At 49.3% G+C, this 23,702-nt stretch overlaps 6 protein-coding genes across 6 annotated transcripts; 3 read left to right on the top strand and 3 right to left on the bottom strand.

The window, feature by feature from the left end:
- Positions 1-297: 297 nt before the first annotated feature.
- Positions 298-5,570, bottom strand: L228DRAFT_118100 (hypothetical protein). The gene is made up of 5 exons (XM_018328966.1): positions 5,204-5,570; positions 4,777-5,140; positions 1,848-4,698; positions 1,253-1,799; positions 298-1,188 (listed from the first exon to the last, which is right to left on the bottom strand). Exons 1-5 carry the CDS (start codon positions 5,263-5,265, stop codon positions 741-743), a joined length of 4,272 nt encoding a protein of 1,423 aa, XP_018189079.1. The 5' UTR covers positions 5,266-5,570; the 3' UTR covers positions 298-740.
- A 145-nt stretch (positions 5,571-5,715) lies between these two features.
- Positions 5,716-7,981, top strand: L228DRAFT_267520 (hypothetical protein; the record flags this gene model as incomplete). Its single annotated transcript, XM_018334997.1, has 2 exons — positions 5,716-5,983; positions 6,048-7,981. The coding sequence occupies 2 exons, from the start codon at positions 5,716-5,718 to the stop codon at positions 7,979-7,981; spliced, it is 2,202 nt and encodes a 733-aa protein (XP_018189078.1).
- Positions 7,982-8,571: 590 nt separating this feature from the next.
- On the bottom strand, positions 8,572-9,990 carry L228DRAFT_246296 (ras-domain-containing protein). Its single transcript, XM_018332381.1, has 3 exons — positions 9,704-9,990; positions 9,509-9,572; positions 8,572-9,374 (listed from the first exon to the last, which is right to left on the bottom strand). The coding sequence occupies exons 1-3, from the start codon at positions 9,785-9,787 to the stop codon at positions 8,725-8,727; spliced, it is 798 nt and encodes a 265-aa protein (XP_018189077.1). The 5' UTR covers positions 9,788-9,990; the 3' UTR covers positions 8,572-8,724.
- An 8,206-nt stretch (positions 9,991-18,196) lies between these two features.
- On the top strand, positions 18,197-19,323 carry L228DRAFT_117928 (Arp2/3 complex 16 kDa subunit ARPC5). The gene is made up of 4 exons (XM_018328965.1): positions 18,197-18,510; positions 18,603-18,730; positions 18,886-19,033; positions 19,105-19,323. Exons 1-4 carry the CDS (start codon positions 18,286-18,288, stop codon positions 19,165-19,167), a joined length of 564 nt encoding a protein of 187 aa, XP_018189076.1. The 5' UTR covers positions 18,197-18,285; the 3' UTR covers positions 19,168-19,323.
- Positions 19,324-19,479: 156 nt separating this feature from the next.
- Positions 19,480-20,732, bottom strand: L228DRAFT_282241 (S-adenosyl-L-methionine-dependent methyltransferase; the record flags this gene model as incomplete). The annotated part of the gene is made up of 2 exons (XM_018335977.1): positions 20,421-20,732; positions 19,480-20,310 (listed from the first exon to the last, which is right to left on the bottom strand). Exons 1-2 carry the CDS (start codon positions 20,667-20,669, stop codon positions 19,480-19,482), a joined length of 1,080 nt encoding a protein of 359 aa, XP_018189075.1. The 5' UTR covers positions 20,670-20,732.
- Positions 20,733-21,045: 313 nt separating this feature from the next.
- Positions 21,046-23,461, top strand: L228DRAFT_282240 (hypothetical protein). The gene is made up of 5 exons (XM_018335976.1): positions 21,046-21,387; positions 21,482-22,086; positions 22,147-22,198; positions 22,272-22,400; positions 22,501-23,461. Exons 1-5 carry the CDS (start codon positions 21,074-21,076, stop codon positions 23,339-23,341), a joined length of 1,941 nt encoding a protein of 646 aa, XP_018189074.1. The 5' UTR covers positions 21,046-21,073; the 3' UTR covers positions 23,342-23,461.
- Positions 23,462-23,702: the final 241 nt, after the last annotated feature.

Below are 23,702 nucleotides of genomic sequence, written 5' to 3'. Positions count from 1 at the left end.
ATAAGTCGTGAACATCTGGACGAGTCAAATTGATTTCACGCATTTTCCATGATCAACATGGAAAATAATATGTTCTACCTTCAAGTTATAAGAGCTTTCCTTCTTCCCGTGGCTGCCCGCGTCGTAGCTGGAGACTTGGGGTGGGAAAACGTCCGGCGACGAGGTAAATCGTTGCCTAAGCGAAGCTGCCCCTACAGTAGTACAGTGCTCGACGTGTCGGGATCATCATCGTCGTCGTCATCAGGTAAAATTATAAAAGGCATCATGCTAATGGTTCCTGAATAACCTGCGTGACTCTTTCTGCAGGATTTATACCGCCATGACATCCTGATAGATTCAGTGCAAGTGTGGGAACATCTGGCTAAGTTTGACCAGTCTTCTTATGGGCATCGATGCAGCTTTGGTCTCCCTTGTCGATACACAGATACTCTTCATTACTCTCAGCTTATCCTGAGCATAAACTTTGCAAATTTCTGATATATACCTTCATTCTAGCCTACCAGGCTCCAGATATTTAAACATTTGTCCATCTCTTAAATTTAGACTGCTCCCTTCATGGATATACAAGCATTAACCCGCTAATCAACGCTCGAGGCCTAAAAACAAATATATACGCTGATATCATATACAAAACGTGCGATAGAAATGTGCAAGATTATATAAACAGGAATCGAGACTAATGGAACGCGAGCACGTAATGTGCCAGCATTTAGAAGATGGAGCAACGAGAAGACGGCTGCTTATCCCGGGACGAGATGAGGTCGCCCCGTTACCATGGCAGTGTGCTCTTGGCGACAGCTGTCGCAATATTCACGATGCAACTGTCGAATCTCGTCAAGGCCCTCGACATCGAGGCTTTGCAGAGTTGACGCTTGTCCATCCTGGACAGTCAATCCGTGAACGTGGTCGGTGATATTCTCGCGCAAAAGGACATCGACTTGCGCGCACCTTGCCATTTCATCGACCAACCAATTCTCCCACTCTGCACGTATCATCTCCCGCTCGACATTATTAACCACTCTCAGCGCCACGAGGAGATCGTGGCGGTAAGTGCCCAGGTTTTGACGCGTACGTCTGAGACGACGAGCGGTAGCCTTCGTCGAGGTCAATGAGAAGGGAGTACCCGCTGAAGTATATGGGGCGTCCATATCGGTGAGGCTGACAATCTCCTGGAATGATGCCACGCTGCTGTCAAGTTAGCCATTTATGTGAACATCAAGCCAAAATACATAAAAAGAGACATTTAGCTTACCACTGGCTACTTGAATTGAATGAAGCCGTTGTTTCGTTCAAGTTCAACGTATCAAGATCCTTCAGGTAAATGGCTTTGCTGATCATAGTATTTGGTCCAACGCCCAGGCGTGTCATGAATTTAGTTGCCCTACGGTCGGTCCACCAGTCCAGTGACTTTTGAGTTGATAAGAAGAGGTTTGCGACGCAGCTGAAGAGCAAGAGGCTCAGGATGACGGCGTGAGAATTCCAAAATTTCCAAATGGCTCGAAGGCCAGCAAAAATCCAGACGAGTACAGTTGACATTACGCTGCAGGCCACAGAGACGAAAAGATGGAAGAGTAACCCAGCCAGTGTTTGTCTCTTTACAGGACGTCGAGATTTGGTGGCCCGCAAATCATTTGTTGGGAATTGTATGACTTCAGAATTCTGGCCGACCTGGCCAAATATCTTGATGGCCTTCTTGGTTCGACTCTGCGGACCGAGCCGTCGTACCTGATCACTGATCACATCAGCAAGGTCGAGGGCGTCCTGGTGAAGTTCTTCAAGAGCAGTTTTTTCGATGATGCCTACTTTCCATTAGTACGATTGCCAACACTGGAGCAAGCAATTCAAACCTTTAATCAATGCAGGAGGCCTGGACCACTCCACCTTGGTGTAAATGGCAAGCTTGCATTTCGATTTGGCAACATGAGTTATGACTATTTTGCTTACGAGCATATAATCGCTCTGGTGTGGAAGATGCCACGGCGTCTTCTTGTCAACCACGACGTAACAAAGGTGGTCATTCAAAACCTCAATGACTTGGTAGTCCATGACATTTGTGCGTCGAGAGCGACCAAACAGGTCCGTAGACTCAATCTGGTAGTCAAAGTTCCTTCTCAAGTGTACCTCCCCAGAGTTGATCCACGGGCCTTGTCTGATAGCTTGGGCTCGACGCTCATGAAACTGCATTTGAAAAACGGCACTCTTATCCCCAAACATAACGTGAAACAGGGCTTTAGGGCTGATATCATACTCCTTTTCAACCGCAGTGCGTTGAATGCCCGGGGGTACATACAAGACCGGATTGGGTGGAAGCTTGAACTTTGCAATATCCTTTCCTTCGCCAAATTTATTGGGATCTCCGTAGAGACCTCGGTCCACGCGCACTTGTGCTTTGAGTTCATGAGCGCGTCGTCGCGATCTCTGTCCTGAGAATGGGTATTCGTCTAGAGGAGTTGCTATCGACACATCTTCCCAACTGTCCATACTTGGACTCCTAACCAATGTCTCCTGTTCCAGAGTGAGCAGCTCCTTGAGCACGTCTTCAATGCCAGCTGGAGTCTCCGAGTTGGCATTCTGGACGAGGAAGTTCAGCCTTCGCTCGAGGAGTCGGAGGGGCTCGAGGAAAGTCTTGATGGTAACTCGAGAAGCTTGGCCGTTTCCTTGACTAAGATGAAGAAAGAGAAAATCGCAATCGCGACCCGTTGCGGCTGTCACTTCGCTAATCCTCGTCAGGCTGACACCGTAAATCAGTACGAGCCCGAGATGATTGCTGTAGAAATACACCTCCTTCGCAGTGACATAAACTCTTCCAGGAAATTCTTGCAAATCATTGGGATTCCAAGTGGCCCTGAATACAAGCAGCACCTTTTCATCGCGGGGAACATTAGGGAATAGCATCCGGAACTGATAATCTTGCGCCTTCAGCGGGAGAGGGTAGTAATTTGGAAACTCGTCCAAAGACACCAATGCCCTTGCCGAATGTTCAGCGTCTCCGCTGAGACTCATACTTCGTTGCCGCTTCGAGGGAGACGAGTCTCTGGAACTCTCCCCAGAGGCTGCGGGGCGTTCTCCTGAGGATGATGACTCTAACAAAGTCTGAGATACTTCTGACTTCTGTCCTTGACTGCGCGATGGAAGGGTTTTTGGGCTCGGATAGGTCGACGAACGGCGACGATCTTGTAGAGGCTTGAGTTCGCCGCGTTCTAGACGATTGATATATCCCCAATTGGTACTTCCCCATAGATTTGCCATCAGACCATTCGGTACGCCACGGGTTAAATCATTTCGCCCAACACCAATTCCCCGCTCACCACTAACCATAACAGCTAACTTGCTCATATTCGTTGGCGCCGGAGGGTTTGCAAGCGTAGATGGCGCAAGCGTGCTGGAGGGTAATGGTTTGGCGGCTGCAGTGTCGGAGCTCGGCTGAGAAGGCACTCCAGGACCCACGGGGAGGATGTTGTGGCTGGCCGAGATGAGGCTAGCTATACCGCCGCCGGTAAATCCGGGGGTTGGTGAGGCAGATCCGGCAGCGGCGTTCCCTGCAAGTTGCGAGCCCGCTGTCGTTTTCCGATGCAAGTCCAGCTTCTGTATAATCCTAGCGGCATGGTCTCGAGTACCTTCAACATCTCGATCACCTACCGTGGAACGCCGAGGACTGCCGATATCAAAGCTACCTCGGCTTGCCAGACCATCGCGGTCCGGAACCGTGAGCGTTGCTGCTCGATCGAATCCAAGGGCAGACGACTCGTCGCTCCCATGGGTGATATGAAGCTCTGCGGTTTTCGATGCGAATTCTGGCGCACTTGGTGGATTGATAGCAAAGGCTGCCTCTTGGGCCCGAGATCCACTCGCGCTACCCGAATCAGTGCTGGCTGGATCTTCCAAAGCCTTGCGTTTTGCCAAATCAAACGCCTCCAGCCATTCGACGAGTTCCCTCTGAGTTTCAGCCTGTAACATGATAGTAGTATCTTTGGTCATGACCTCGAAACAGAAACGCCTCTCCTCTTGAGCAGCGGGTTTCACGTTGCAAAGCAAGACGCCAATCCTCTCGCTCTCCTCAACGCCTCCTGAGCGGGAGCCCTGGACAAGCCAACCAAAGATACCATTTTTGACGAAGAACCAACGGCGCGTCCAGACCGTTCTAGCTGGCTTCCCAGTTAATGTCCTGAGGAATAGCCAGCCCTGCTTCTCGGCCAGACCTGGGGCCCTTCCAGATTGTTGTAGCCGAGCTGCAGGTCCCTTGGCGCCTAGATGAGGCACGGTAGATACAGAATAATCCTCGAGCTCTCGTGACGGACGAGCTGTTATCTCTACATTTTCTTCGATTTGTTTTCTTGCCTCCTGAATCTCGTGTTTGAACGCCTTCTCCCCACTTTGCATTTCCCGTCCCCAGCCTCTCACTCTGTCCATGTCGTTTCCCCACTTGGCAAAAGAGCTTTGCATGAGCTCGCGGGCACTTCTCATCTCTCGCCATAACTCCGAGAAGAGTTTTACTAGCAGCTTGTCCAATGTCGAGCAGATATCCGGCGCTTGAACTGAAAATTCAAGTGACGCTTTGAGGTATGATTTGCGAGCTTCGTGCAATTGAAAAGCATCCTCTCGGAGGGCGGACGGTTCTTTCGTCTTAGCTTGCGCAGCATACCTCGAGAGGAGGTTGTCGAAATACTTTTGCGAATGTTCTAAAGAGCGACGAGCGTCCTATTAAAGCGACAGTGGATGAGCGTCGGATCAAACAAGTATTCGGAGATATGCAGACACTGCAAGACCTTTACGTACTTTAAAATTCCGCAATTCTCCGTGTAGAAATGCCTTTATCGGATCAATTACGGTTGCCTGCATTTTCTTCCCGGCAGAGAGAGTGTTTGCGAAATATTCTCTGGCGCCCTCACCGTACCTCCTGACAGCCAATAGCGTATAGTCATGATCGAGGACAGCTTCCGAAATATTTTGTGGGGGAGTCGACTGTGTAAGAAAATTATTCACGTAGCCCTCCAATGAAAGGACTTCGTGAGAAAGCTTCGTTGCAGCCTTGACATAGCTATCCAGCCATTTCTCTAGCATCTCAATCTGATCAGAGTAGTGGATGGCGGTAGCCCGAAATGTTGGCGAATCAAGAGCGGCCTCTTTTAGGCCTACAGGACTATGAAGCAGTAAGTATCACATAATAAAAGTCGAAACATTATAATAGGCAAAAAATACTTACATGAGGTTCAAAGGCTTGCCCGCAGGCAGTAGCACAGCCTGTTCCTCAACTTCCTCCACCATGACGCCGGGATTTTGGCTGAATGTCAAAGAATATTAAGACAAGCAATCTCTAACATGTCAATTAAGAGATGTAAATCCTATGGTCAAAACAAAGCGTCATCACTTCATCAGTAAAATTTAAGTTGCATTCATCCTGCTGGGGACCAGCCACAGAAAGTCGAACAATAAGTTATTCGATCGATGACGCCGGGCGCAGCGCATTCAGCTCGCGAGACCCAACAATCAACCAACCAAATCGAGACAAACTAGCGAGCATCCGGTTAAACCTCGGGTGAATCCACGTGCATGGATTAACGGCAGATTCCACGACACTTTTTTAATTCCTGGGCCAAACACAGTTGCTTCCCTCGGACAAATATTCTGTCTAACTATACTGTCTACGATCCGATATTTATTCTTGCTACACTCCATCTGCTAATTGACTGCTTGAAAGTCAATTTCGTCGTCATCATGGCGAAGAAGTCGGACAAAGTATCAGCCGCCACCAAGCATGCGCCGAAAGACGAGAAATCTACCAATGGCGCAAAGGACAACACTCGACCCACAAAACGAGCCAAGCTGCTGGATGATGATTCCAGCGACAATAGTGACTCTGAAGAGGCCGGAGGTGTCATCTTGAGCAAAGATGATGATGATAAAGATGAAGCAGGTTTCAAGATCAACAAGGAGTATGCACGGAGATTTGAACACAACAAGAAGCGAGAAGAAATGCATAGATGTGAGTGTGATTTATCCTTTGGAGATATAGAATGCTACGTTTACTGACACATAAAAAAATTTAGTGGAGGAAAAGTACGGTAAAGACAATGCTTCCAAGAAGCGAAAGGCTTCGGACGGTGAGGGTTCCGACGAGGAATCGGACTCCGAATCTGAGTCGGAGGACGACGATGCTCTTCTAGCAACGGAGGCTTTGGACCAAGAAATCAACGCCACGCTTCAAGCAATCCGTGCCAAGGATCCGCGGGTCTATGACAAGGATGTCACATTTTACAGCGAATTCAACCCGGATTCGGAACAGGCAACTTCCGAAAAGAAGGAGAAGCCTATGTTTCTGCAAGACTATCACCGGAAGAATCTCCTTGAAGGCAAAGTTGGCGCTGAGGGCGAAGAAGACGAAGATGCGCCGCCCAGGACGTATGCCCAGGAGCAGGACGACTTGAAGAAGAGTATCCTCAAGGAAATGCATGCCGCTGCTGATAGTGAGAAGGAGGCCAGCGATGACGACCAGGAGGACGAGGATGGTGACTTCCTGATCCGCAAGGGTCCCAGCCATGAACAACTGGCCAAGGAAATGGCTGCAGAAGCCGCAAAGAAGCCTGTCGCGCTGGACGTTGCCAGTGCGGACCAGGACCCCGAAAAATACTTGTCCAACTTTATGACCGCTAGGGCCTGGCTGCCAAGTGGTGGGTCCAAATGGCAAGCTTTTGAATCTGACGATGAAGACGACGAGCGCCGCGCCGATGAATTCGAACAAGCTTATAACCTCCGGTTCGAAGACCCACAAGCCGCAAACGAGAAGCTCATCTCCCATGCTCGTGATGCTACAAACAAATACTCTGTGCGACGTGAGGAGATAAGCGGGCGCAAGAAGGCCCGTGAGGCTGAGCGGGTCAAGAAGGAAGCTGAAAAGGCCGAGCGCACTGCGGACAAGGCCCGGCTGCGGAAACTCAAGATTGAACAAATGGAGGAGAAGGTCAAGAAGATCAAGGAAGCCGCTGGAGTCAAGGGCCAGGCTCTCGGTGAGGACGACTGGGCAGAGTTCCTTGAGGAAGGCTGGGAGGGAGACAAATGGGAAGAGGCGATGAAGAAGCGGTTCGGCGAGGACTACTATGCCGAGCAAGATGCCGCATCCTCATCCGAAGGCGACGCTGGCGCCGATGGAGGCGAGAAGCAGAAAAAGAAGAAGCCCAAGAAGCCTACTTGGGACGACGACATTGATATCAAAGACCTCGTGCCGGACTTTGAAGATGAGGAATCCGGGAAGAAGCCCGACATTACCTTGTCTGATGATGACGACGAAAACAACAATGGCGAAGATGCCGCTCAGGCGATCGCCAACGCCGCAAACGAGGACGAGGACGAAGACGGCGACGTTGACATGGATGATGCCGACGCCGATGGCGAAGCCACCAAGGCCAAAGGCAAGACCAAGAAGGACCGCCTGCGGGAACGCGAGGAAGCCAAACGCTCCGCCCGCCGTGAGCGCCGCAAGATTGAACAGTTCGTTGACTCAAAGATGGACATGGAAGACGCGCTGGCCATGCCAGGCGCTTCCAAGGCCGCCTCTGGTCGGTTCAGGTATCGCGAGACTTCGCCCACCGCGTACGGTCTCACCCCACGCGACATTCTTATGGCTTCGGACACACAACTTAACCAATTCGCTGGTCTGAAGAAACTCGCTGCCTTCCGTGACGCCGAGAAGAAGCGCAAGGACAAGAAGAAGCTCGGCAAGAAGGCTCGTCTGCGGCAATGGCGTAAAGAAACTTTTGGCGATGAGGACGGCCCTACATTGGAGCTGCGTGAGTATCTCGCTCGCGAGGCGGGCGTGCCTATCGAGAGCCTAGGAAAGGGTGAAGGCTTTGCGCGTCCAGGCGCTGCCGCGTCTCAAGGCAACGAGGACGAAGGAGGTGTGGACATCCGCGAAGGTGGAAAGAAGAAGAAGAGACGGTCGAGAAAGAACAAGCAGCCCCAAGGCGAAAATGAGATTGCTGCGTAAATGGCCTGGTGACGATCATTGACAAATATAGTGAGGGATTTCGAATAAAAGCTGCATTATTTTTTTGATTGTGATATTTCAATATAATTAGTCTGGGCTAGGTTATTAGGCTACGAGTTTTTATTCTCATCGGAAAAGGGTGCGGGCGTATATAGTAGATAAAATGAATAAGCAGAAATTTTGGCAGGAATAATAATAGCCAGCAGGCAGAAGTAGTCTGCTAATATGGATACAGAACGTGTCTTGTTGAATGTGGACCTTAATTCAGGGGCCAGTAGCAAATTTATATCAGGCAGTTACCCAGCTTTACGAGAATTGCTTGCTTTTAATTTTGTGGAGAATGGCCGTCGTAATGCAGGTCAAGCGGGACAAGTAGTAAGCAAAGTATTAAATATCTAGAGTGCCTAGGCGCCGAGGTACGCAGGCTCAACATACAAAAGGTTCTTTAATCTCTGCTGCAGGACTAGCTCGTCTCGAAAATCAAGAAGATCATTTAAAAAAAGTAGCTTACGTGTGCAACATATATCAGGAAAAGAACGATTAACATTCAAAAAAAAAAAAAAAAAAAAAAGGTCAAATGATATGTTCAATGACGGACGAAAAGATAGGAAGAGAAAGAGCGGAAAGAGGTATCTACTGAACTGAAAAAGGGTGACCGCAAATCTCCATAATTATGAGTGTGAGAGTGAATTGATGAGCATTGAAGGACAGATGGTGGGCGCTTTATCACTACAACCCTCGAACTAACAAGCGCAGCCCTCCTTGGCGCCGACATCTTTCCTTGGACCATTAAGATTAACCCTAGAGGGATCAGCATCGCCACGAGCGCCAAGCGCGCCTTGTGCAGCGGCAGCTGCGCCCCGTCCTCCTTTCAGGGTGTGCTCAGGAATGGCATTGGCAATAGCCGTAAATACATCGGTCACGTTGGTGCCAGTCTTTGCACTGGTCTCGAAGAATAATAGACCTTCTTCATCGGCATAGGCCTTACCCTCGGCCGTCGATATCTTTCTTGCATCGTGAGTCTCCTCGTCATCGGCGTCAGCGTCGGCATCCGCTTCTGCGTGATTTTCTTCACTTTCCCCAGCAGCATCTTCTGATCCCGCAAAATTTGCGCTAGCTCCTGTGGATGACGAGGTTTCGTTCGTCAGGTCGAGCTTATTGCCCACAAGAGCAATGACAATACCCGGCGAAGCTTGCCGCTGCAACTCAGCAACCCAGTGTTTGGCCTTAGTTAAGGAAGTAGGCTTCGTAAGATCATAAACGACAAGCGCAGATTGTGCGTTTCGGTAGTACATCGGTGCCAGGGAGGCGAAGCGTTCTTGGCCCGCAGTATCCCAGATTTCGAATTTAATTGTTCGCGTTGGAAGATTACATTTTTGAGTGAGGAATGCAGCTGTATTGCAAAGCATTAGATTCAAACAAAATGATAAATTTCGGGGAGTAAGAGCCGGACGAGACGAGCAGGATATTCGTGGATATCAATCCGAGGGCATGGCTAGGCAAGAATTTGGCGAGTAATTGACCTACCTCCAATTGTCGGTTCCTTGTTTTCCTGAAAATCATTATTGACGAATCGAAGAACCAATGATGACTGAGAGAAAATGGCAAAGTTAGTTAAAAGTCATGGAGGCAAGTTTGGAGTAGAAGGAAATAAATCATTCAGGATTATTAATGTGCTGCAAAGCCGATGCTAGCATGACTAAAGAGATGATACTGTCCCACCTTTCCCACCGCAGATTCACCCAGTAGAACTAGCTTAACACTGCTACTGGGTTTAGGTGCCGCTGACCCTCTTGAGTCCGCCATTTTATTAGTCGATATCCGCCGCCTGCGAAAAGCAGCTTTCTCTGGGGGAGGGCGTTGTGCAAGGTTGAATGGCCTGACAGGCACCGAATGCGAGAGTCAAACGAAATTAATCGTATCAGAGGCACAGGTGTTGTACCCAGGCGTAAGGCGATTCTTTCGTATACTTGATAGGGCTGATGGGCTGAGGTGGAAATGAGCACCAGATGATGTTGGTGATGGAGTCCAGTAGCCAGGGAAGCTATCCAACGTCGGAGCGCGGAAGGCGAGATGACGAGGGCTTCCCATATCCGGACTAGTTCCTATCATGGGCACAGCATATTTTATGCGTAAGTTATGCATCTATGCACCAAAGAACCCAGGAGCTCAGCAGCAACAACAATAACACGCTTTCAGATATGATAAAGGATATTTATGCTTTACAAATGATCTCCCTAAGTTATGCGGCTCACTCTAGGTCAAATTCAGGTTACTATTGCTCTTCATGATCAAAAATAAAAGTCACTCTCCCTGTCGTGGGATTCATTTCGATCCTAAACCAAACCTCCTGCTACTCCCGTCTCGGCGATCGTTCCTCTAAGGCTGGAGCGGGTTGTTACAGATAAGACCATGCCACGCGACGAAAACGAGAGCTCCGGGTCAAATTCCGCACCAAAAATACCCACTTAAGGTGGTTCTGGCAGGTGCTTCAATGTACATGGGTGATTCCTACCTATTGTTCCATGCTGATCGTGTCTATCATTTTTCTGCTATGCACCATATCCCCTTATGCGACGAACCAATTGCCGAGTCTTATCTGATGGTTTGAAGCTTTCCACGGCAATTATGTTGCAACTTACCCTTACGAAAGCATCAGGCTTGTCTTTGCTCACGGCAGTTGTGAGATAACGGCCCCCATATGGAAAGATTGAGGAATGGAAACGGGGTCGATCCATGCCCCGAACTTTATCAAGAGTAGCGGAAGTAAAAGAGGAATTGATCAGGTTATGCGGGAGATAGGGGCTGGACTAAGTCCACCTTCCGTGTCTAGGGAGTCCATCTACCTCATTTATCAAGCTGTTGAGTTGATCCACCGTATCATTCGTCATCCTGCCTCAGAATTATGTGGGCAATGTTCTTGCCTCCTGCAACACTGTATGGATGTCGTCTCCCTTGAAGACACAAGCCTACGACCCATCTGCTTATGTGGTCGGTAACCCATCATCTTTCAGACATGGAACTGTGAAAAGTTCTTCGCCTCATCCATCGTTTTAGCTCCTCAACATGTAACAATATAAAAGGGGCTCCAGAATAGAGTGTCTTCGCGTAATTACTGTCATACTGAGCCGTTCCTTTCTCGGGAGGCAGAGGTGCACATTGGCGAATGACGGATCTTTCCGGCCGTTCACCATTAGCCAAACATCGTCCACTACGGTACTCATCCTAACATGGTTGCGGTGGGGCCGGCAGAGCGTCCACGGATTGGTCATGCAATAGCTCAGGGGAAGGAAGTGGAGGGTCTATGCTGAAGAATGCGCAGTGCCTCGCTGTGAGACACTCTGCGGACATAGACTTTTCTATCGGCAAAGAGATGAAACGCTAGGATGGATGTCCGGTTCGCTGCTGGGGCTATCTTGTATATCATTCAAAAGGTCTCACTCATAGGTGGATCGCGAAAGATTTACATGTCCCGTAATGAAATGCCCCATCGAGAGAAGTAGTCTCTGCTAGAGCGAGAGATGGAGTCCCGCTCACATCCACCACGTGGGATTTTCCGGATCCAACGATCCTAGGCACCCAGCTCACATCGCTCCCGTCATGTCGGTATGAGAGGTGATGTATAGTATGGACTAAAAGGTAGCCACTCTGTAGCTAGTCATGCAGCTGCCGCGGTTACTGCCACTAGAGAAGCACCTTCGAGCCGGTTCTGCACTTCCGCGCCCTAGAAAGCAGCGTACTGAGAGATCACACATGGGAAAAGACATGATAAATTACTAGAAACTCGTTGGAAAACAAGAATAATGATGAAGGCAATGAAAGACACTTGATCGTTTCCGGCCAAGTGACCCCAATATATATACTCAGTCGCATACGAGAGACAGCCAAAAGTGGTTGCCATAGGCGGGTTGTACGCGCAGCCTTCAGACGCGATTCGATCATCACTCTGTGACGTCGCAATACTCACTTGGTCGATGATAGCCAGGCATCCCGTGAAAATCTCAGTCATCATCCAGTTTCATGTGTCTACATTAGATCAAGACGAGAGTGACTGTACCCTATAATAGCGGTTAGTAGGTAGGTAAGTAGGTAAATAGGTATGTGCTGCTGCTCTAAGATCGCAAATTGTTCTTTTGATGGGCATTCGTATATGCAAACTTGGATCGCCCCGTCCCAAGGTGCATCGGTACTGCAGTGAGCTCAATCCATGGAGTTTGGAATTTATTTTGAAACATCTGTGCGCTAGCTTTTTCAATTAAAAAAAAAAATATATTGTCAATCATCGTTCGCGATCCTGGCGAGCGGCAGCGCCAGGCTAGAAAGGACCAGTGCCGGAAACGATGCTACGCGCGGATTTGTGTCTATTCCTTGTATCTCCCAGACCGTTGGGTCCGCGCCATGATTTAAGCCAAGAAAAGCGTTCGAATGAATCCTCAAACTAGCGTTTGGTCTCTCGCGGAACCGCGATTCCTGTTTCCCCTAGCTTTGCGGCAAGGGCAGGTGAGCTAGGGTTCGCCGAACCGTTCTTGGCCCACTGGTTTGTATCGACTTCCACTTCAAGGGAAGCTTTGAGGTAAGCAGGGGTAGAGATGCCTGTCAATTAATTTGCCTGACTGTCTTGACGATTGGTGAGATAACAGGGGGCATCTCGGATGAGGACCCGTGGGGAGCAGAATCGATGGGGGCGGCCAGCATAAAAAGTGACCTTACATGTTGTCCTTTCCGGGGAAACCGCAATTACGGTTGAGCAACTGCATGTCTGGAAGCTAAAGCTGTTCTTCCCCGTTCGGGAGGAGCTCCCCGTGGTTGTCTGATGTCTGGTGCGACGTGATTAACCTTTGCGGCAATCGGGAGTGGCCTAGAATGCATAAGTGACCCATCGTTCTGCCAGGGGCCCTGTGCGCTGCAGAATCCGAATTAGGTTCAGTTGTCTTGTGTAGAAGAGATGAAGATTATTTGACGAAGAAGAAAACATTAGGAGATTGGAGCCAAGCCATAAGCCAAGGGGAGTGGCGCCCACCTGCGTAAAAGGGATATCGGCAATGTTGTAGGATCCAGATCAAGGGATCGGACGAACAGGCGCGCTGCAGCCCTGTGCCTAAGCGCCAATGGCATTCCAGCTTCGGCCAGGAAAGGGATGGCCGTCAAATTCGATATAATAATTTTCAAAATACCAAAAAAAATTTTCAATTGCATGAACTTTGCAAGCCTCCGATGTGGCTGGGATCACTTGATCATATCCAAAATGAATCATGAAAGACACGTCCAGGGTCAGCTTTAATCTGTCGTCAAACGATTCAGATATATCTCAATGCATGAAATGGCCAAATGAAATGAGAAATCACCCGACACAGTTCAACTTGTTGAGCACATCTCCAGACCCATGGGAAGGGAGCGCCACTATACCTAAGATTACCATGAACTTTGGTACCGAGCATCTTCGGTCCCGTCCCTTCCCAATGGTACGTTACCCTCTAGTGAGGCAGCCCAACCATCGATCGGTGTCGTCCCGAATTCAGAGAGCCTGCGGCCTCGGAAAGAGAAGCGGCCTAACTAAAGGAAACTACCTAATTAATTACCGTTGAAGCGCCGGCGCCAGTATCGCGCCGCCAGCAAAACTGCTTTCGGGGTAAATCTTGAACCCCTGAGCTACTGGGAGTAATTGATACTCGGTACCGAGGGAGATCAACGATCTGAGCGCTTCTGGAAAGAACTGCGAAAGCTGTGACGAAGCCATTTGACAACGGCTGGTCACCTACAGCGTTCGTACCCTAGATGATAAATCAGACGGCTTGGCAGGCATGGAAGTCGAAAGGAAGAGGGGCAAGCCGCGTTAGATTAAACGTCGTCAAGCTTGGTTGAGCTTCTCTCGGCCAAACTTGAAGGATCATCGCAGCTTGGTCCCTGTCGATCGTGGGTCTATTCCCACTTTTGAGAATCCGGAAACTCTGCGGATACCCGTCCGATGCGTTGGTGGCTTCTAGCTGAGTTCTAGCTTGCCACTGGCTACAAAGAACTGATCTGCAATTCCCGTTGCCCATCGTCCAATTGCTCTGCCGACGCGAATTTCTAGCAGTCCCGAACTCAATTAGCCTGCATGCGCGGGAGCCACTTTTGAAGAGTTGATCCAAAACAGCTACCTGGTAGCGATATCAGTCCCCTGATTATGTGGCGTTGACTCGTCAGCGTCCATGCAGCAGAAAATGCAGCCTAGTCTGCAGAAAGACCCAGGAAGAAGGATCTACTGAGATCAGATACCGAACGCTGGGGCTAATTGAAGCAGAATTCTTCATCATTCCATTCCGATCGTCTTGTTCCCAGGAGGACTCTCAAGGTGACAAATATATCAATGTGAACATGGATATACCCTTGACAAAAACGATTAATTAGCCCTCAGGCATTAGTGCTTTGAGTGCCTGTACTTGCAACCCATCCGAGGAGCTGGGAATAGAAGCGATGGGTGGCATATACTCTCCTATGACGCCGTCCAATGTGCAACGGACGTTGTGCCCACCATATAAAGTACCCCAGCGGGCGAAGTAGGGTACCAGCGTCTCGGCGAAGCGACCAGGCACATGAACCATGCCGACCGTTGTCAGGGAACCTGGGCCTAACAAAATGCTGCCTTTTCCCGCCTCCTTGGCCATTCACATCTCCCCAAAAATCAGCCGAGAGTGGTGTTTGATGCCCTACCAACGATAGCCCGCCCGACCAAACAGCTAAAGGACAGCCGGTTGGGACCCTGGACCCACAATACCCGAGCTTTCATCTTCCTTCACTCTCTTTCGGTGGTTCGCCTCTCTCAATTGGGCCTTTTCCGTCTTGGGTCGTGGCTAATTCCTTCCCGTCTGGGTGTAGAGAGGCACAAGGATCGATTGGGGCCTTCCAAAAGCCTCGTTAGCTGAGACCGAACGAACCATGGGTTCACGGCTGTCTGGAAATCTCTCGATAGATGGGGTCAGGGGTTTCCAAACGAGTTAAAGTCGTTCTTTGATTACTGCCGTGGCTTGACGCGCTGGGCCTTGCAGGTTCCTGCAGGTACACGCAAGGGTCCCAGTCGATGATCCCGAACCAGAAAAGGCCCAAAATTTTCAGAAAAGACAAAAAGTGACTATGGACAAGCAGAAAAAAGAAAAGGCGAGAGACTAACAGTGCTGAAGAAAAGCCATGGTGCAAGAATGGCTCCCTCTCTTTCCCTTAGCTGCAGTATCTCCACGGCTCTATTTCCCCTGTAAAGCTGGCTTTGACTCTGTGTGTCTCTCTGTTCTTTTGCTCCCCTACGGAGTACAAGCACAATTTCGTAGAGTAGTGGCGCCAAAGCTTGACGGCGATACGTAAAGAACAAAGTCCAAAAGCGGAATGATGGCGTAAATCCTTTTGAGATGAAACGCCTGGACACGAAGCATAAGTGTGATGATTTGAATAATGTATGGTGAAATGAGAGACTTTGTACCCCAAACCCAGGCAGAAACATTTCCTTCGTTCCCACCTTCTCGCCCTGGTGAATCCCGCACCTCAAGCAACCGACCACCCCCCCAGAGTTCAGACGGTTCCAATTTTTGGGTCTCCCCTTGGCCGTTCGGTCGTTGATGGACCCTGCCACACACTTGCAAAAAAAAGCAACCCCCCCGGTCGCTCGAACAGACACAGTCCTGCGTCATCTGTTCTTCCCGCGGCCCAGGCCGGCTCAGGAAACTTTCGTTTCTTTGAAGGAAAGGGATAATCTCATCGTTCCTTGTCTCGGCTATGAGCTTCCTAAGGGGCGTCGGCATGCTATATCAACCCTTCCGGCCCCAGCTTCCTGTCGCGCAGTCATATTTGGGGGAGCTACCATTGGCTGTGATAGCTCTGTTCTTGACCCCTGTGGCCCGGCTTCCTGCTCGATTGCTTGCTTCATTGAACTTTTTTTTGTGGCCCCTCTGTTGCGATTTGACCTGTCGCAGCCGTCAACGACACCACGTCGTGGAACCAAGCACCGCTCTGCGATCTCTATATATTGACGTCTGCCATCACCCATTGTCATTCATTATTACAATAATTACAATTTTTCAATTGCGAGCCTTCCTTTCGCAGACTTTTCAACACTACCTCGGCGTTTAAAAACTTGGTCCAAATTTGCAGCTTCCCTACATTAGACGAAGATCCTACACGGCAATCAATCAACAATTCCGCTGCAATCAGCTTACGGCGGAGACAACGCTGGCTACATTAGGTGCATACTCTCCTAGCAACAATTGTGAGTCAGCTCAGAGATGCTCACCCATGGTCCATCCGTGGAGCGATTTAAAAGCCGAGTTAGAGTTCCTTGATAGAAAGTGCTAATATACTGGGCAGTGCGAAGAACGCTTCTTCCTTCTTCAATGCTCGTCAGGGACGCTGCTATTTCAAACATGGGTCGCGGAGCATACGATACGACGGGTGTGCAAAAGCCCAATCAGCCCCCGCCAAAACGTTGATCGCGAATTTTACCCAATGGATTTCCACCACTTCGCCCTTCTTACCTTTCATTTCGGTCTTTGGAGATGCTGCGTATACATTTTTTCTTTGGTTCTTTTCGCATCGCGGGCGTGTTGGTTTTGACAGGTAAGATTTCCGTCTGCTAAAGCCGACGCGTCGCATCGCCTCATCGAATGTCCCAAAGCGCACCTTGCTAATGGATGCATTAGGCCCGACACCCCCGACAAACGTCTCCTCTATCCTTACCTCTATCCCTACACTCATGTCTTGTCGACTGCGCATCTCCATTGCATTAGACTTTTCGTCGGCATCATACCCAAAGGCGATCTTACCACTTATCAGCATTTAATACCCAAATCATCTTTTCAGCGATATATTCATAAGCACGAAGCGATTCGTTCTGAACCGGATTATCCCTTTTGCCGCATTGGATTTTCATTCGGTCTTGTCGTTTCCCACGTCCTTGCATCTTAGCGACGGATTTTCTTCATTCGATGTATTACTACCACTCTCGGCCATCACACAAAAGTTACTTGCTTTCTTTTCGGTTTTTGGCGTTGGACTAGACTACGGCCGCTTCGGGGCAATTTGGGACATGTTATTTTCCTTCTTTTCTTTGTGGAGGCTTTCGTCCATTTGTTACCGGTCTAGAAGTGACCTGTTCGGACGCGCCACCTCTGTTCTGCTTAGACATGGGTTCCCTATTCTGGAGGAGCGTTGAAGCGTCCGAGAGATACTCGCGCAGACATGGGGGCGTTCTGAGGAGGTCGCGCCCAATCTTCACTTGAAGGATGGACGGATTATTATCGGGGAAATTGGTATCACAAACCCAAACCCCAGGTCACATTTTAGACCTGGGGTTTAGCGCCGGGGAGGGCGATCCGGGCGGCGCTATCTTGCATTCTCGATCCGTTGCGGAGGTCCTCTCTTTCTCGGTGCAAGCGTTTTTTTGGAGTTGGGGGAGGGGGGTAACAGGCAAGGGAATCATCTGCAAATGCGCAGGGGCGGCGATCGGGGATCTGGGTCCGGCCCGCCACGGCGGCGCATCTGCGTCTGCAATCTGCAATCTGCACACATTTGCTTCTAACAGTGCGCATCTGGACGCTACAATTACTATGCAACTGGCTATATTTGGGACGGGAAATGGTCCGTCATTGTCTCGGCCGAGACGTATACGTATTATAAAAGTATTATCTATAATCATAATCATAATCCTAGCCTTAATCATACGCACGACGTGCACGATTTTCTTTCGTTTGAGATCCTCATTTGTCCAATATGATAAATTTCGCAGACATGTGAAACAGTTGAAAGATATCTCATGGTGAAGTGATATTTAATCGCTCCATTTCTTGTGACATTTCCAATTTCATTATCGACATGCCAGAATGCGTCAAATAGTGAGCCCTTGTAAGATTTCCGGTTATGTAGTCCCGTTATGGATCCGCGAAGGACCAGAGCAAAAGTTACCTACTACGCAAGGTATCTTAACTAGAGCTCCTTCGGATGCCTTCTCTTCTGCGTTCTGTTTAAGAGATGCTAGGCTCTACGGTGAAGAATAAAAGACTGGAGTGCTGCGCTAATGGTTTCCCAAGATTAGCGTACCGCGTCTCGTCCGAGGGGCATCATCCGCAGCTCACCTCCAAGCCAGGACACCAGGAAGCTTAAGCTGTCGTCCAGGCTCCAACCCAGTACGTCTTTGACGACTCTTCCTCCGTCTCAAGAAGTTCGATCAGGGAGTAATCTTCCCTCATACATAACACGGGCATCCAAACTACGCCTAGTCAACCCAGCATAGCCAATTCCGTCATAACAGCTTTCATTCCAAGCTTCATACGATATCCAACATGGCCTACGTTAATTATCGCACCATTGACGTCGATCGTTTGGACCCCGATTCCTCGATCAACTTCGATACCTCAACTCTTCTTCCGCCTTTGGTACCAGTCTCTGCTGCCGATGTGCAGAGCTTAGCTGGACAGATCAGACAGCTTCTTCGAGGTGGAGATGCAGAGGGCGCTCTGATCGGCGCGCTTCAGAATGCGCCATACGGTGGCGATGACAAAGCAAAGGTGATTAGACGTTCCTCACTTAATCCTGCCTCCATACCCCTCAGGGTAATCTTGCTCTAGCTCAGTATTGCTGATGATGTCCACGTAAACAGGAAGTCCATCTTGCTACCGTTATCGAGATTCTCCAGTCAATAAAGCAAGCAGAGATGTCCCCCATATTGACCCGCATATATCAATCCGAAGGCGGAAGTGAGACTCTGGATATTTTGATGAAATACCTGTAAGTCTCCGTGACCATAGCTTAGCTACACCTCTGCCTGAAAGGATGAGGACCATTACAGACTGTGAAGGTGCCTCTGTTCAAAATTTCTCATCTTTTTACCGCCTTCCATTCTCGCATTCGCGAACAATTAACCTGATGAGCGTGGCTTTCAGGTATAAGGGAATGTCATTAACGCAACCCTCGAGCGTTGCCGGCAAGCCAATTTCACCACAACCCACAGGGTTCTCGCAGATCACCTCTCGGGGTGGCGGAGAAGGCTCTGGCCAGGCCATGAGCGTTTTATTGAGCTGGCACGAAAAGGTAATACAATGATTTTCGCACAATGTCGTCTTGATTCACAGTTGTACCCATTGCTAACAAGGTCTCAACAGTTGGTCGAGATTGCGGGCCCTGGTAGTATCGTTCGTGTTATGACAGATCGGAGAACAGTATGAATTTGTAATGATTTGCGCTCTTCAAAGAATCTCACAGAATGATCTCTGCGCTCGGGCGAGGTGATACAGAGCCACCTTTTTCGCCATCGTCGTGGAAAGGAAAAGGATATTTAACTATGTCGGGCACCCAAACAAAGAATTTTGGCGCGTATATTTTTTCTTCACCGGCTGTTACAAACCCTCCCGAATATATACAGCATTTGCGCATCGACGCCTGTAGAAGATCAATCCAGCCCATACTATATTATCCAGCACCACAAGAGGAATATATCTAAATACATGATCTTTCGCAATACCAGAGAGTTACTCCATCTATTTCTTATCATTGCCTTCTAGGATATCTTTCATGTTCGTTTGTCCACTTCCCCTCTCCAAAGGCCCTTTTTGGCCCGGTCCTTCCTTCCATCCGATCATATAAATGAGCCGGAAGGTCGCCGGTAGCGTCCCGTCTTCATTCCCATGCAGTTCCCGATAGATTGGTTCGGCTGCCAGCAGGACGTCTCGTGGAATTGGACCTGGCTCCCTTCCCAGTACGGCATTACTTTCACCCATGGCTTGCAGATCTGTCATTAACGCAAATGAATCCGGATAATCCACAATAATATCATCCACGTCTACAGTCAACAGCTTGAAGCGAGCCCGCTGCAGTAAGCCTCCAACATCCCGCACATCAGCAAGGGGTGAGACGCGTGGGCTTACACCGCCCCGTCGCTCCATCTCAGCTAATTGCAAAGAGGTACGTAGCTCGTAAAGTGAGTCTCCGCCTAGCATAGCAGCCAAGAACGGGCCATCTGGCTTGAGTATCGATTCTACCTGCGCAAGGACGCTTGGCAGATCGTTGATCCAATGCAGTGAGAGACTGCTAAGCACAGCATCGAAAGTGTTCGGTTCCCAGGGGAGATGCTCTGGGTCATTAAGAACCTCCCGATGAATGTTCAAGTCATTGTTATAAGGCAGAGATGCATCGCGGTAGAGCATCGTTGGAGACGCATCCGCAGCAGTAAGTTTCTCGATTCGATTACACAGCGGCGGAGCTGGAGGCAAGGAAGGATCTGGATCTAGATTGGAAAGGGTCAAGATCCGTGAAATATGGCATGCATTGGCACCAAGGTCGAGGACATGAGGGAGCGATCTGTTAATGAACTAGAGAGGGCAGATTTACAATTAGTTATTCGAAGTCCCTTCCTTGAGAGGCAATGGAGTTAGGTATTAAGAGAAATAAGAGTGATTATGAAATGGCGAGAAGCACGTACAAGTAATCGCTCACATAACCTCGTTGCAACCTCATCTCGGAGGTAGTCTACCCTTCGGCTAGCTTCAGCGTTGGACGCTGCGCGTTCTTTCTGGAGGTATTTTGCATGCTTGTTGAATATTTCGAGAGTTGGAGCACCAGGGGCTTGAACAGCGTAATACCGACAGAAAATTGAATGCCCTGCTCGTGTCGATATAGTATGGCGGGAAGCAGTCAACGATAATGCGGAGATGCGGGGAACGGACTTCATCGCGGGTAACAAGGCTGCCTGCCCAGCAATGGGCAAAATTGATTGAGAAAAAGGCGCGATAGTTTCACATTAGTATACAATTTCTCTATGAAAATAATATTTATTTTGTGGATTTGTACTGGCCCACACAATTGCACGAGAATCGCTGATTGAGCTAAGAGCTCATTATTCTGGGGAAAGAAACACAGTGACGTTGAGAGTCAAGTCGGAGACCCTGAATTTGGGTAGACGAGATGTTCCTGAAACGCCATTTGATATTGAAAGCGAAACAAACAAGACAAACATCCCTTTACGTCCAACTATCAACAATTGTCGGAAACTGTCAATGCGGAATATCATTTCGAGATTTTGTACCAATTCTCTTTTCCCACAGCTCCTAGGGAGCTGGGCTCCTATATTACAGAATGGCATTGTCTTTTCCTTACCTTTACATATCCTGCCCCTGTGCGAGCGAAACAACACTGCCACCGGTATGGCCTTATTCGAACCGCTTGTCCCGCGAAAATGCGGAGGATGACGACGAGGAAGACGAGAAGACGTTTGACCCACGAAATCCCCGCGCGAATTATTCTTTATACCCTCTAGAGCATTTGTTGTTTTGCGAAGATTGTCGTCAAATCAGGTGTCCGCGATGCGCGCTGGAGGAGGTGCTCTGTTGGTACTGTCCGAGCTGTCTATTTGAGTCGCCCAGCAGTGCGGTCAAGACAGAGGGAAATAGGTATGAGTTTTCATCTCCTATTCTTAGCCACGCGTCTGGCAATGCGGCGAACCTACAGCGGATCAAAATGCATGAAAATCTAATCAAGAGGCAGATGCACTCGGAACTGTTTCCAATGTCCCATTTGCACATCCCCTTTGTCCGTCAACGCGCTCGAAAAGCCAGACCCTAGAGACTTATCCTGGATACTCTCCTGCCCTTATTGTGCATGGAGCTCACTCGATATCGGAATTCGATTTGACAGACCGTCTGCAATTGCTGGGCAACTATTGAGAATGCGAAATGGTGGACAGCCAACGCTGACACGGAAAGAGCGTGACGGAGAACGCGATCGCAGGAAGAGAGGAGATACCAATGATGCAGAGGAGGAAGATGATCATTCCTGGAAGCAGCATAAGGAAATTGAGGATGTGGATGACCACTTTTCAAATATAAGAGCATTTTACACAGACCAATTAGCGGAAACTTCTGCGTCATCCCCTTTCGGGGGAAATAACGAATTTGGATACGGATCACCAGGAGCGTTGTCACGGATAATGGGGCTATATTCTCGAGCAGGAAGACTCTCTTCACACAGGCCGAAGGACAAAATAAGGCCAATGCGTGAGGCTTTTGGTGAAGATGAAGGGGTTAAGCTATTTGATGCCAAAGGAGAGGATGAAATTATTGAGCGAATGAAAAGCGTAGGATGGGAGGGAAGTAAGTCGATCCATTATTCGTACACGCCAGTAGTAATGATAACTAATTTATTTTCTACAGCGGCAAAACTAGAGCAGCAATCCTGGCAAAACCGAGATGCGCGATTCCTGTCGTATGTACCACCCGTTGGTAAAACCTGACCCATTGATCATTTCGAAAATACTAACCACTCTGTTCCTGTGCAGTGACCTGCGGCCAGTCCCTACGCTTCTTCGTACGAAACGCGCCAGACGATGCCGAACGTGTCGGCACATTCTTACAAAACCGGAGAGTAAAGTCGCCAGCACGCGGTACCGTATTCGCCTTGTAGCACTGTAAGTTTCCATGCCCATCTCTTAGCTCCATCTCTTCTTTCTCTCCAATGATGTACACTATCATTATCCTCTATTCACCAGCTGACTCAACCGCGAACAGAAACTACGTACCTACAATGACCCTCAAGCCCCTTGTCCCTTCTCCTGCTCCTCCGTCCGCAGCTCCAGCGGTAACAGCTGCTCCTACTCCCCTTCCTCCAACTGCTCCCTCCATCAACCTCCAAGCCCTACCTTCTCTCATCCCCACCCAATTCCTCCTCACACTACACAACCCCCTCTTCGACCCTGTCCGCGTCACGCTTGCCACGCCGGCCCGCACGCCCGGCCGATTCGGATCCAAAGTCACCATTCTCTGCCCGCAATTCGACATTGGCGCTAACACAGACATGTGGGACGAAGCTCTCACAGACGTTGCTGCCGGCAGCAGCGGGAGCGAGCCTGGTCCTGGCGCAAAAAGCAGAGGAAGCGCAGCTGGAAATCAATCGCAACCGACGCCCGGCGCAGCTGCTGCTCTTGACGCAGCCAAACGCGCACGAGCAGCCGCCGACTTCGACGGACCTGTACAAGCAGAGGCTGGAAAGATCTGGGATTCGGGCCGCAACTGGACGACCATCGTGCTGGAAGTTGTCCCGGCAAACCTAGATGAAGAGTCTCCCTCTTCAAAGCCCAACAAGAGTGCGGCGACTAATAATCCTGGAAAACATGATTCCAATCCTGATGAGCCTCCTGGCGAGACAGGGCTGGAAGAGGATGAAGATGTTCTGGAAATACCCGTTTTCGTGAGAATCAACTACGAGGCGGACATATCGAGTGAAGACGAAGATGGGCCTGCTGCGGATGACGCTGTCATCGTTAGGAATAAGCGTGGGGAAAAGAAGGTGAAGAGAGAATTGGCATATTGGTGCGTATTGGGCGTAGGTCGGATATCAAAGATAGCTTGATGGGCTTTAAATGTAATGTTGTCATGTCGGTACGATCATAGATATAGAGTTATCTCGCAACATATGATCTGATTCAATCAAGGCGTAAGATAAGCGCATTGGGGTTATCACTCTAGGGGCACATGATAAAGTTTCGAATGATCGATTTAAAAGGGGGTTCCCAATATGGACGCAAGAATCACCGTGACTGAGAGATATGGCAAAGGGCGCTTAGAAAAGTCGACCGGGGAAAGTGGATGAATGATTTCGAATGCTATCATGTCGTGTGGGGAAATACAGGCTGGCTCCGTACGTATCACAGCAACCCAGAAGCCAGAATACACGTAGCAAAAGCCATGCAAAAGTTTAAACAAGAACCACA

This window comes from Xylona heveae, assembly GCF_001619985.1.
Source record: "Xylona heveae TC161 unplaced genomic scaffold L228scaffold_4, whole genome shotgun sequence".
NCBI classification, from domain to species: domain Eukaryota; kingdom Fungi; phylum Ascomycota; class Xylonomycetes; order Xylonales; family Xylonaceae; genus Xylona; species Xylona heveae.
Note: the sequence above shows the minus strand (reverse complement) of the source record. Positions and strands in the feature narration are given on the sequence as shown.